This window comes from Schistocerca serialis, chromosome 9 (genome assembly GCF_023864345.2).
Source record: "Schistocerca serialis cubense isolate TAMUIC-IGC-003099 chromosome 9, iqSchSeri2.2, whole genome shotgun sequence".
Taxonomy (NCBI): Eukaryota; Metazoa; Arthropoda; class Insecta; order Orthoptera; family Acrididae; genus Schistocerca; species Schistocerca serialis.
In genome coordinates, this window is record NC_064646.1 from 299611458 (window position 1) to 299625625 (window position 14168).

Genomic DNA, 14168 nt, shown 5'->3' on the forward strand with positions numbered 1-14168 from the left:
TCTATAGTTCCATTTGAAAAAGTAAAAAAAAAGTACTGGTATTTCTGTAATCGACACGTGTAGGAGAGATTGTACGTCATTTAGTGAGGACGTTTTCACAATTGCATGGAGAAAGAATTGAGAGATCTTAAACTATTGTGGTAATATCTTCGATGAAGGGATTTGCTGAGCCACCACGTCTACTTTTATAATGAGGTAGGAAGGCAGCAGTAAGTAACATTTGTTGTAGATAAGCATGGTAGCGATCCGCTAGTAGCAGAAGCCTGGTACCTGGCGATGGTAAGTATACATTAAACATCAGTACTTGTCATGGTAGCTACCAGGCTGCTACGTTGAGTTTGCTTTTGCAGGTAGTCAACACCTATTCGATTTCTAGTGTACGTCTACCTCACCTAAATGAAAACATTTTTCACTTGTTTTCAATCTGAGCAGGTTTCCTACCTTAATTTTATCTCACGAATATTCTTCGTCTTATATTTCCTGTTTACGAATTAACAACTTTATATTCTTGGGTAGTTGACATCATCTCTAACAATCAGAGCGCAGATACTTTAAACTGTGAGGGCGTCTATCGGCCTATTTAGTTCACCAATGACTTTGTAACGGTTCAGTTGTGTGTAGTTGTATACAGAAAATAGTTTGATTCGAAATTTAGTTTTCTAGTATTTTACTAACCCATTTCCCTTCCTCTTTAAGTAGATCATCTGGTAATGGCTCATTAAGAAGGAGAAACCAATAACGAAACTATTTTTTGTGTGACCCGTGGCAGTAAAACAAAATAAAATAATTTTGTTAGCAGACGGTCGGCGATTTCCTCCTAAGCAATATGCTTAACGTAAGCTACACTCCTGGAAATTGAAATAAGAACACCGTGAATTCATTGTCCCAGGAAGGGGAAACTTTATTGACACATTCCTGGGGTCAGATACATCACATGATCACACTGACAGAACCACAGGCACATAGACACAGGCAACAGAGCATGCACAATGTCGGCACTAGTACAGTGTATATCCACCTTTCGCAGCAATGCAGGCTGCTATTCTCCCATGGAGACGATCGTAGAGATGCTGGATGTAGTCCTGTGGAACGACTTGCCATGCCATTTCCATCTGGCGCCTCAGTTGGACCAGCGTTCGTGCTGGACGTGCAGACCGCGTGAGACGACGCTTCATCCAGTCCCAAACATGCTCAATGGGGGACAGATCCGGAGATCTTGCTGGCCAGGGTAGTTGACTTACACCTTCTAGAGCACGTTGGGTGGCACGGGATACATGCGGACGTGCATTGTCCTGTTGGAACAGCAAGTTCCCTTGCCGGTCTAGGAATGGTAGAACGATGGGTTCGTTGACGGTTTGGATGTACCGTGCACTATTCAGTGTCCCCTCGACGATCACCAGTGGTGTATGGCCAGTGTAGGAGATCGCTCCCCACACCATGATGCCGGGTGTTGGCCCTGTGTGCCTCGGTCGTATGCAGTCCTGATTGTGGCGCTCACCTGCACGGCGCCAAACACGCATACGACCATCATTGACACCAAGGCAGAAGCGACTCTCATCGCTGAAGACGACACGTCTCCATTCGTCCCTCCATTCACGCCTGTCGCGACACCACTGGAGGCGGGCTGCACGATGTTGGGGCGTGAGCGGAAGACGGCCTAACGGTGTGCGGGACCGTAGCCCAGCTTCATGGAGACGGTTGTGAATGGTCCTCGCCGATACCCCAGGAGCAACAGTGTCCCTAATTTGCTGGGAAGTGGCGGTGCGGTCCCCTACGGCACTGCGTAGGATCCTACGGTCTTGGCGTGCATCCGTGCGTCGCTGCGGTCCGGTCCCTGGTCGACGGGCACGTGCACCTTCCGCCGACCACTGGCGACAACATCGATGTACTGTGGAGACCTCACGCCCCACGTGTTGAGCAATTCGGCGGTACGTCGACCCGGCCTCCCGCATGCCCACTATACGCCCTCGCTCAAAGTCCGTCAACTGCACATACGGTTCACGTCCACGCTGTCGCGGCATGCTACCAGTGTTAAAGACTGCGATGGAGCTCCGTATGCCACGGCAAACTGGCTGACACTGACGGCGGCGGTGCACAAATGCTGCGCAGCTAGCGCCATTCGACGGCCAACACCGCGGTTCCTGGTGTGTCCGCTGTGCCGTGCGTGTGATCATTGCTTGTACAGCCCTCTCGCAGTGTCCGGAGCAAGTATGGTGGGTCTGACACACCAGTGTCAATGTGTTCTTTTTTCCATTTCCAGGAGTGTATGTCGGGTTGGTTGCTAGCATTTGCTGGCAACCAGGACTTTATAATTTAGTTTCTCATAATCTGCGCAAAATACCCTTCAGGGGGTAATTACACAGGAAGTGTACAGTGTTGTGGTTGGAGTATAATAGTCTCGTTTAGGAGTTGCTGGTTTTCCTTTGACTTTCTGAAGATAGCAGGGTTCTCCCTGTACCATTAAGTAAGAAATAATACACCGAATGAGGCTAAAGTTTTGTAGGAAAATGCAACTAGTGGGAGAAGGGAATCATCAATGAGAACAGCTGTGTTTGAGACAAAAGCCAAACATTCTGATCCTGGTGCATTTAAGCCTGAAAACAATTTTGAGGTTGTATGGTGCTCGCGAAATGTAGGAATCGGCTGTCAGCCATCCTGAGTGTAGCAAGTTACGTCACGTGTCAACGAGACAATTTATGCCGCAATACTGGAATCCAATTAAACGACCATTTTCAAAAGTAGCGTTTGTTCAACTGATCCTAGATAACGAAAGACCATGTTTAAATATACAACTGTATCACAAGTGCATCAGACGAGTTAAAACTAATAACAAATTAATCATAATTTTAAATCTGTTATGACTACTAAAATATTTCAGATTTTCCAAATCTAAGACCAATTTTGGAATCAGCACAAAGTTTCCTTTAAGTTGAGACATTTTTACAACATTTTACAGTTTAAAATTCCTTAAAAATTACTTATATTTCTTATCGAAAAAGTGATAGAATGAAGGGTGGAAGGAATAACTGACAAATGCTGTTACCAAGACGATAATATACATTCGATTAATTTAATTTACGAAGGACTAAGGCTTGTGTGTGTATAAATTAAAATAGTGATACTCATCAGCCGGCTTAATCTACTATCAAGTACATATTTATACTTCGTTTTTGTGATCTCACATCCATTAAACTGACGAGGATATATATATATATAGATTTTTAAAAGACGCCACAGGCAGTTCAGTGTAAGTTAATTTTGAATAAGATTGTAGTGAATGCCTTCCAAAGTTAGGCTGGCAGAATGAGAAAACATGACCAACACATGCTGATGATATTGTGTGTGTGTGGTTTGTTTACACAACAGATCTGTTTATATGGAGACATTGTTTGACTTACTGCTTGATACATGGCACACAGTGCCAGCACAAATGATCTCTGGGACCAAACTCCTGGAATGGACTGCAGCCAGTCCTAATTCATCATTGACTGTCAGCGAAATCCATAAAATGGACTTGTGGCGTAATAGTATGGGGGCTCGGAATTTAATTCGTTATTGGCCGCGAGACATCGAAAGCCGTCAGCTTCAACCTTGGAAGTTGGGGATCTACAGTTATTCCTGCTATGCAGAAGATCAGACACTTCCCAAATGTGTTTCCTTGCACTGATGTGTAATTCTAAGTAGTTTTTTTCCTGGTTTTGGTAGGCTCCCGTTGTGGCTTTGCGGGGACGCATGTCGTTGGTAGTGAGAGGCCTAGCAAGAGATAGTGTAGCTGTTAACAAGCTGGAGGTCGCATCTGACGGAAATAATAACCGCGTTTGTTTGCGTATAAATCCAAAAGACTGATGCCACAACAACGTTATTACAACTTCCCATGAAGAGGTGAGATGGTAATGTACAAAAACTGCTTTTCAGCGAAAGGTTATACATGTTTAAAAGAAGTCTTTGAAATACATATAAACAGATGAGAATAAATGACCGTTTTAACACACTGAAGCACAATTTTTATGATGCTGAAAAATTTTAGACGATAAATTACAGTTAAAATATAATCACTAATGACAATGTTAATGATGATTTAGTATAGCAGTGATGCTAGTGATGAATGAAAATGATTATGGCCACCATGGAGATGGAATGATGAGCATGACAATGGGGCCCTGTTGAACCAGATACAACGACTGTAAGTAGTTAAGTAGAGGCAAGGGGAAGTGTGGTGTGCGTACTGTAAGACCTTCGGTATACGCACCATCAGATTATTTGACTTGTCGCTCTAACGAAGTAGGCGAGTGTCAGCAATATGTCTCGTGGTCTTATCGTGGCGTGTTTATCTTCTGCCGTTAGGCCAGACGATAGAAATGCCACTTGCACGCTTAGAGTAGCAGATTGACGGTGACCAACTTTAAACAGAACTTGATTAATTTTCAAACACATTTATTAAAATAATAAAAATCATAGATATTACATAACTTGATTCTGGATGCTGTTTACAATTGACAATCTGAAGTTCCTTTGGTCTTGGTACGTTAATCTTATTCTCACATATCTCTGATACTTGACAAAGTGTCTATACATTTCTCTTCATGGCTATGTACAGGAATATGATAATCTTATTAGGCGCAGACTGAAACTTGACTACAGACTGGTACAGACAAATGCAGACTAATGCAGACTGACTAATCGGAGGTCTGTACACTCGTTATAATATCTCGAGCGTTCAGGTATCACTGCGCGAGTGTGATCCGCGAGGAGAAAAGGTTCTACGTTAGCAGCAATCTCATTGGCTGCGTTACATATTAATACGTGGATCGGCAGAAGCAGAATTTGGTCCGTCTCTAAGACAGCGCCATCTCGTAGTGCAGAGACGGACGAGCGCTGCGCCTTCGCTTTTGTGCTTAGTGGGGCGCGCTCTAGTGGGAAAGTTGTGTACGCGCTGACTACGCGGAATTATGTACATAACAGGAAGGACGAAAATAGAAGGATGGTGTGAGGTGTAACACTGTTATTATGGTTGGAAGGGGGTATTTGTGAGAAAGGATTTCATCGTTGAATACTGAGAGTTCATGCAGTTCCGTCAGGAAAAGGTGAATAAGACACGAAGATGCATGGAAGGTGGCATATGAATGTAGTGGAGCAGCAGGGTATCTGGGTTGGTAATTAATAGGTAGGATATTGGGCGACAGGACTGAGTTTTACGTTTAGTGTGTTGTATTCGGAGGTGCTCTAGGAAGAGAAGAAGATGTATCCTGCGGATGAGCTGGTATGGGATACATGTTGGGGAAAGTAGGAAGGCGAGGCAGAGATCATATCTTTCTAGGATTTCAAGGGACTTGAATTTAGAGGAGGCGGAGATCCAGGCAACGTTTGCGTCAGTGAAGATGGAGCGAATTTCTAAATGAGACTAGTGGTAGAAGGAGTAGAACCCAGGTGCAGCCTGTTAGTGGTTTTAGTAGCTCCAGCAAGTTTAGGATTGTGTGCTAGACAGCAAGGAAGTATGCATTCCATGTTGGTTTTAGTCGAGGGTTAATCCTAAATACCTTACTGTGTTAGAACAACGGATTAGCTGTAGATGGAGAGATGGAAATCTGGACGACGCAAACGCCTGTAGTGAGACCAAAGATGGTGGCTTGGCTTTTCTGTGACTTTACTTTCAGTTTCCAAGTATTATCCCAATTGTCCAGGAGATTCAAGTGACATTGAAGGGAGGCGTGGGAGGGTGTGGTGAGTAGCTAGGTAGGCGGTGTCCTCAGCATACTGCAGGAGGTGGGTGGGCGGTAGTGGTTTGGGAATGTCTGCAGTGTTCAGGTCGTAAAGGAGGGGGACAGAAAGGAACCTTGAGGCACATCTCAATATGCGGGAACAGGTGTTGCTGAATGTGACCTATGTAGGACGATGGTCAAGGAAGGAGTTTAAGGCGGACATAGTTAACTCTGAATGCTTAAGTTTGTACCCTGAAGAGTAGTCCAGCATGCCATACTGGTCAAAGGCTTTTTCGGATATTGCGGGAGGAAAATATGGCGGATTTTTGTTTATTTGTTTGATAGGCGATAATGTGGGTAACATAAAGAGATTGACCACCTACGGAATAGTTTTAACGAAAGAACGCTGGGCGTGAGTTGATAGGTTGAACACTAGTGGTCTACGGGTAGCGTCTTTGACAACTAATCGAAACATCCTCGGTTCCAGGTTCGGAACTCGCCGCTGTTTCAGTTTTGAATAAAAATGAGCAATTGTCGTCCGAAAACTTCTGGTATGAGCCACCCTCGTTCTGTCAACGGTCTTGTCAAAGAGGACGGATGTGTGGAGAGGTGTTCAAGGCACTTTCTTGGCCTTGGGTGGGAAACAGCCTCTACAAGGCTAAAGAATCAGCAATGATCAACGGCATGAGGATGCAGGCGGCAATGGAAACGACTGCATTAAAGAAGACACAATGTGTATCCACAGGACATGTGGTATTTATTTGAAAAGTGTCATGATGATCCCTCCATTGGCAAAAGATCCCAGTCTAGTCCCCAATTCTGATCTTCGTGATGAGACTGCCAAGAGGTGGTGGTCATGAGAAAAGGACTGAATAACGAAAGAAAGGGTAACGTTCTAGAGTCAGGGCGTGGAATATCAGCTATAAAATCTGGAGAGGGAATTTTAGAGGCTCAATCTATATGTAATAGGTGTCAGTGGAGTGAAATAAAAAAAATACAAGGATTTCTTATCAGACGAATATATCAAATCACCAGAATATGGTATAACGTGAGTAGGATTCGTTAGGAACAGGAAACTGGGGCAGTGACAGAGTAGTTGTCGTCAGAATCGACAGCAAACCAAAGCCGACAACAATAGTTCAGATATATATGCCGACGTCGGCAACAGAAGATGAAGATATAGAGAAAGTATATGAGGATATAGAACGGGTAATTGAGCACGTAAAGGGAGATGAAAGTCTAACAGTTATAGGAGATGGGAATGTGACTGTAGGGGAGGGAATAGAATAAAGGTTACGGGAGAAAGTGGGCTTGGTGGTAGAAACGAGAAAGGAGAAAGACGAACTGAGTAGCGCAATAAATATCAGTAACAGCGAATACTCATTTCAAGAATCACAAGAGGAGGAGGTATAATTGGAAAAGGCTGGGAGATACGAGAGGAGTCTTGGCAGATTAGATCATCGTTAGGCATGGATTCCGAAATCAGGTATTGGATTGTAAGGCGTATCCAGGAGCAGATGTAGACTCAGATCACAGTTTAGTAATAATGAAGAGATGACGATCAGTTTGGTTTCAGGAAAGGAGAATGCACCAGAGAGGCAGTTCAGACGTAGCTCTTGATAATGGAGGCAAGAATGAAGAAAAATCAAGACGCGTTCCTAGGATTTGTCGACCTGAAAAAAGCATCAGATAGCGTAAAATGGTGCAAGATGTTCGAAATTCTTAGAAAAAAATAGGGGCAAGCTGTAGAGGAAGAAGGGTAATGTGCAATATGTACAACAACCAAGTGGGAACAATAAGAGTGGAAAACAAAGAACAAAGCGCTCGGATTAAAAAAGTGTGTAAGACAGACGTAGCCTTTCGCCCCTAGTGTTCAATCTATACGTCGAACGAGCAATAACGCAAAAAAAAAGTCAAGAGTCGGATGAGAATTCAATGTGAAAGGATATCACTGATAAGATTAGCTAATGAGATTGCTATCCTGAGTGAAATTGAAGAATTACATGATCTGTTGAATGCAATAAAGAATGTAATGAGTACAGAATATTATAGAGAATAAATCGAAAGTGACGAGAAGTAGCAGAAATGAGAACACAGAAAAACTTAATCTCAACATCGGGGATCCCGAAGTAAAAGTTAAGGAATTCTGCTACTAAGACAGCAAAATAACCAATGATGGACAGAGCAAGAACGACATAAAAAGCAGACTAGCACTGGTGAAAAGGGTATTCCTGGCCAAGAGAAGTCTACTAGTATCAAACACGGATCTTAACTTGAGGAAGCAATTTCTGATAATATACTTTCTCAGTACAGCGTTAAAAGGTAGTAAAACACAGATTGTGAAAAAACCGGAACAGAAGAGAATCGAAGCTTTAAGATGTAGTGCTGTAGAAGAACGTTGAAAATTAGGTGGACTGATAAGGTAAGGAATGAGGACGTTTCCCACAGAATCGACGAGGAAAGGACTGTATGGAAAATACCGATAAGGAGGGACAGGGTGGTATGACATCTGTTAAGCCATCAGGGAATAACTTCCATGGTATTAGAGGGAGATGTAGACAGTAAGAACTGCAGAGAAAGACAGAGCTTGGAATATATCCAGCAAATAATTGAGGATGTGAGTTGCAGTTGCTACTCCGAGATGAAACAGTTGGCACTTGAGAGAGGTTTATCGGTTTCAGAAAGAAAAGGGCTTTGGGTGATTTCCACAGCTTTTTGTGTGGAGGGCGGTACTGTGAAGAATGGTAGGCATTTCGTCACAAACTCTGGGGACATTGCTTGAGGTGCAGGTGGGTGATATATCTTTACTGGGTGCATTGTTTCGTTGTTTAGCGAGTGTCTGTGTTATTTCTTTAGCTGTTATTGCTGTTTTTAGTTCTGCTCGTGGAGTTCTGCGTAAGTACTGAAAGTTTGTTGAGAGAAGTGGGATATCTATGTCTGTACGTTCATACACATAGGAATACATCGAGTTATGAATGTGTGTATCATGTGGATTGATGAAAGTGTCTTCTGGGTGGGATTCGAAGTGGTTGGCCTTGGTGAGGTTCTCATGAAGCAGTCTGTTGTTGTGTGGGATAGGATATTTTGGAGTGTAGTTGTCTCCGGAGAACCTATGGAATGCTTTCTGGCATCTTGTCGATATCATAGACGTCTCGTTTAGTTTATTGCATGTCATCCAGTGCTACCAATAAAGTCTAGAGTGGACTGAAGGAATGAGGAAGATAAAACATTGATTTCAATGCGTGGCTTTCCTGCGATATTTTGGAAGTTGTCATAGTTATGTAAGATTCTCACCAATCATAAATTTAAACGGTCTTTCGCTCCCCACCAAACCGCGTATTTGAGTTCCGCCAAGGATGATTTGATGCTTCACAAGGGTGGAGTTGACAACAAACCACGCGTGTGTGACCCGTACAACGGGCAGATGACGCGTATAGTCCTTGAGAGATGCCCGGAACACACCCGGCTCTTAGAACCCAATAAACCGGTTGTGGTAGAATACTGCACGGACATTTGCCATTCCGTACTGTATGAAAAAGTTGAAATTCTAGCATCAACTTCGTCATACTGGAAACAGGACCTGAAGGAAGTAGGGGACATTCATTCGTCGAAGTATTGAAAATTAATGGCGATAGCTATTTCTACCTGGACAAAGCATGTAATCGGACCATTTCTTTTACCTACGCGCGAAGGTGTCGCAACAGTGCAGCTCCTAATGATGCGTCCCACCATGAATCGAGCTTCTAACTACAGGTTCTGTTCAGAAAGTGTTCTGTGCCGCCGCATGACATCTCTGGCCGTTGCGTATATGTGGACAGATGCACTGTGGTTGCAGGCCCTTGAGTTTAAAAGTCTTCGTCACATCGACACCGAGAACTTTATTTCACCTGCCGAGGACGGACTCTAAGTCCACCGTAGGAACGTATTGAGACAACCACGCCTTGGGAATGAGGACATCGCCCGGAACTACAACTACATCATCATCCGCAATCTGCACGACATCGCCCGTCACCTGGACAACAACATGGGTACCGACTATATGTCGGACGTCCGCAGGAGCTCTCCGCAAAACTAACAACACCCACGGTGCTACCAACTGCCCACATAACGGCACCATCATCGCGAGAAAATCCCGGCATCAACCGCAGTATCGTCAAAAGCGTCAACAACAGCATCAGTCGCATCGTCACCATCAGCAACATCAACGCCGCTGCAACAAATCCAGCTACAACGCATGCAACGCCTATAACGGTAATTGCAGGTTAACATTCCCTACCTCCAGTCATTACACAATCTCCCTTTCACACTCAACCAAAACCTTTTTGGAGTATACAGTAGTAGAAATCGAAAGTGAACTGAACTCGCTACCAGGAATTAATGTACGTAATTCATTACACATTCGAAGTGATAATGGACACCGCTAGGTAACAAGAGCGTTCGGAATTAACCCACGCCATAAATTTATAAAAAATGGGGCCTTGATTTAGCGCAGAAAGTTGCGATTCCTCCGAAATATCGACCACCTAACCGAAAATTTCAAGACCCATCTGTCCTCACTGCAAGCAACACCACCTTCACAAGCAGTGGCTGAGAGTCCAACCGCCATTCACCTGCAACAACTGCAATCACTTCTTCGCTATCTACTCCCACAAGTGCAAATCATAGCCTCTCCCCAAAAACTTGAAATCGTGCACATACACACCGTTGTTAAACAACTCCTACACGCACCACTGAAAACATCAGTGTTTGTAACCTAGTCCTGCAACTAGTCATTCTATGCAAAGACTTCACATTCTACAGCAAATTCTCCTCGCTACAAGCATCATCTTCTTACGTATTCTCAAAATCAAGCCCGTTTCATTTCTGATCGCATCGAAACACTCATTTAGACTGAAGCTTCGGACAGCTTCCTGCCTGACCGTAAATGGCGCAGCAGACATAAAACATCATGTATAAAAATGTCCATTATTTCTGCTTCAATAAACTTCTTGCTCCTGCCCTCAAACACGAAATTATGCTGTCCTCCTCAACGAAACCTCCCTCAAACAACACAATGCGATACTATGTTTCCTTAGATACTATGTTTCCAACACAGCGTTTCGTCTTCACAATCTTGCTCCCAAACGTCGCATTAATCCTATCTAGTGTCTACATCCGACCTAATCATCCCATTCTTTACGATTTTCTGAAGCATGTACAATGAACCTTTAATATGTATATAATCGCAGCCGATCTTAACCTGCTCTATAACGTACATGCCGAAAAGCAGCGGTAGCGTCTGCTCATCAGCATTCTCAATGGCCACGAAATGCACATCCCTGTCCACATTCGACGTCGCACAGATACTTCCCACGAAGCCATCATTGCTCCTCTTAAGGTCTTAAATCACACAACAGTACAGTCATATCCAACTTCCCTTCTCCACACCTCAATACCGTGTCCCAAACCCGACACGACCCACACCTAATCATCCACTCTGACAACCCCAGGATTGAAACTTCCTGGCAGACTAGAACTGTGTGCCGGACCGAGAATCGAACTCGGGACCTTTGCCTTTCGTTCGAGTCTCGGTCTGGCACACAGTTTTAATCTGCCAGGAAGTTTCATGTGAGCGCACACTCCACTACAGAGAGAAAATCTCATTCTGGAAACATCCTCCAGGCTGTGGCTAAGCCATGTCTCCACAATATCCTTTCTTTCAGGAGTGCTAGTCCTGCAAGGTTCGCAGGAGAGCTTCTGTAAAAGATTGGAAGGTAGGGGACGAGGTACTGGCGGAAGTATAGCTGTGAGGACGGGGCCTGAGTCGTGCTTGGGTAACTCAGATGGTAGAGCACTCGTCCGCGAAAGGTAAAGGTACCGAGTTCAAGTCTCGGTCCGGCACACAGTTTTAATCTGTCAGGAAGTTTCATATCAGCGCACACTCCGCTGCAGAGTGAAAATCTCATTCTGGAACCCCAGGATTATTCTCGTTCCAAGACCCACACCATTATCGAAAGCGTCTTTCAAAATCCTGACGACATCCAGCGTGAAGGGAGGAATGAGGACTGAAGGAAGCTTAGTATTTAACATCCCGTCGACAATGAATTCATTAGAAAGAGAGCACAATATCGGAATGGCGAAAACTAGGGAAGGAAATCGGCTGCGCCATTTCGAAGGAACCACCCTGGAATTTGTCTTAAGCGATTTAGGGAAGTCACGGAAAACCTAAATCTGGATGGCCGACTGGGGATTTGAACCGCTGTCCTCCCCAATAGGAGTGCAGTGTGCTAACCACTGTGACATCTCGTTCGGTACATCAACCGAACTGTCTCCTCTGACCGTCACACCCTCCCGCCACGTGTTCTTCCCCTGCTCCTAGAATCCCCTTGTCTCTACAGAGAATCCCTTCGTACTCGTGACCGAGATAGCTCTCTCGCCCCCGACAAAAATGGTTCAAATGGCTCTGAGCACTATGGGACTTAACTGCTGAGGTCATCAGTCCACTGCAACTTAGAACTACTTAAACCTAACTAATCTAAGGACATCACACACATCATGCCGGAGACAGGATTCGAACCTGCGACCGTAGCGGTCGTGCAGTTCCAGACTGTAGCGCCTAGAATCGCTCGGCCACTCCGGCCGGCACGACCCCGACAGGTTTAGCTACATGTCCGCAGTTACTTACAAGCTAGACGACGTCGGGTCTGGCACACGAGACACATTGAACTAAACGAAACACTTGTAAACTTTGCAGAGCACTGGAAAGCATTCCACAGGCTCCCCAAAAACAACCCCATTCCCAAGTTTCCGCCCCAATACAACAACAGACCCCTTTCCCGACAACCGCACCAAAGTCAACCACTTCGCATGTATCTGTTGTGCAGTTCACCCATTTGCTTCAAAAACTCTCCTTAAACGCGAAAGCTCATTGTGGAGACTACCCTCTTCACAGTGCTATGTGCCCAATGAGTTGAAGTTCCAAGAGCACCCATCGTTTGGTAAAGGTGGTGGCAGCTGTTTGCTTGTAATACAAGTATGAGGCGGGTGCAATTAACAGCGTGTCCGAAGATGCAATCAGCTTTGCGACGAACCAAACCATTCCTTGTTCTCTCCCTCCTGAGTCAAAGCGACCATTACTAAGACTGTTTTCCAAGTGGAACATTACGGAGAATTGGTATGAGTCCACCCATGAACTTTTCTTGGTCAGTTGATGGTGCAATACGACGCATAATATGTCTCGAGCGCTGGACGTCCTTAACAACTCAAGGATACGCGTAGCAGTCGTGGATGATAGCTCGAACGACTCGACAGCAGGACGTGTCGAAGGAACATTTCAGTTTGTAGCTTCCTTCTCTGACAATTATTTTTGTGATTAGATGGCATTTGAAACGAATACTTTTGGCTTTCGAGTATTTTATGGGTGTTATCTGAAACTGTGATCTTACCAATGCACATCCTCGGTCCGTCGCTGAATGGAAGATACGTGAATCGTGGCCGGCTCTTGCTGTTCTCGTCGCTGAACCTCTCCGGCATGAAGCGGAGAGGCTCCTTCCAGTACCGTGGGTCCGTGTGCAGCCCCAGCAGGGAAACGACCACGGCTGTGTTCTTGGGCAGGACGAGGTCCGTGCCAGGCAGTCTGTAGTCTTGCGTGGCCCTTCTATCCACGAAGTTCAAAGGTGGGTGCAGTCGCAAGGTCTCTAGAGAGGAAAGAAGCAATTTTAACATATGGCATCAAATTTGTCTTCAAACCAACCTCATACAATTTCAAACTTGGGATGGGAACAAGCTACTTCTTTTGAGAAATTGCCCGAAAGAAAGAAAAAAGGGTAGCTGAAGTACATGCATTGTGATACTTTGTTCAGATAAGTCGTTGTTTTCGAACATACGAGTACACTTCCACCACATTAACGTGCCCATCCATCAGAATCCTGACCGCTGCGAGACGTGTTGGAAGAGTTAATGAGGTTCTGAAAGGTAGCAACAGGGATTTGGAGCCATGCCAACTCCAGTTCCATGGCACGCTGCGCTAGATTTCTCGGTTGAGGATCCATAGCGCGAAGAACCCTATCGAGGTGGTTCCACTGCTTCTCGATTGGGTTTAAATCCGGGGAGTTTAGTGACTATGGGAGTACGGCAAACTCATCCTAATGTTCTTCGAAAAACGCACGCACACTGCGAATTGTGTTGCATGTTTCATTGTTCTGGTGGTAGATGCCATCGTGCCGAGAAAAAAAAACTGCATGTAGGGGTGAACACGGTCCCCAACGATAGATGCATTCTTGTGTTGATCCATTGTGCCAGCCAGGGTATGCCAGACCTTCCTGTGGTCTGGACTTTTCAGACGATTGGTGCAGGGCCATACACGCCAACGGCCATCCGTCAGATGGAGCGAGGTGGCGCAGTGGCTAGCACACTGAACTCGCATTCGGGAGGAGGACGGTTCAATCCCGCGTCCTGCCATCCTGATTTTGGTTTTCCGTCATTTCCCTA

The 14168-nt window shown here is 45.0% G+C and overlaps 1 protein-coding gene across 1 annotated transcript in view; it reads right to left on the minus strand.

Annotated features, from left to right (window-relative positions):
• The window catches only part of LOC126419565 (cytochrome P450 6l1-like), an 89616-nt gene that overhangs the window by 14149 nt on the left and 61299 nt on the right, over positions 1-14168 (minus strand). The window contains exon 5 of the mRNA XM_050086753.1: positions 13124-13375. Coding sequence (XP_049942710.1) covers positions 13124-13375 — 252 coding nt within the window. The remainder of the gene's footprint in view (positions 1-13123; positions 13376-14168) is intronic.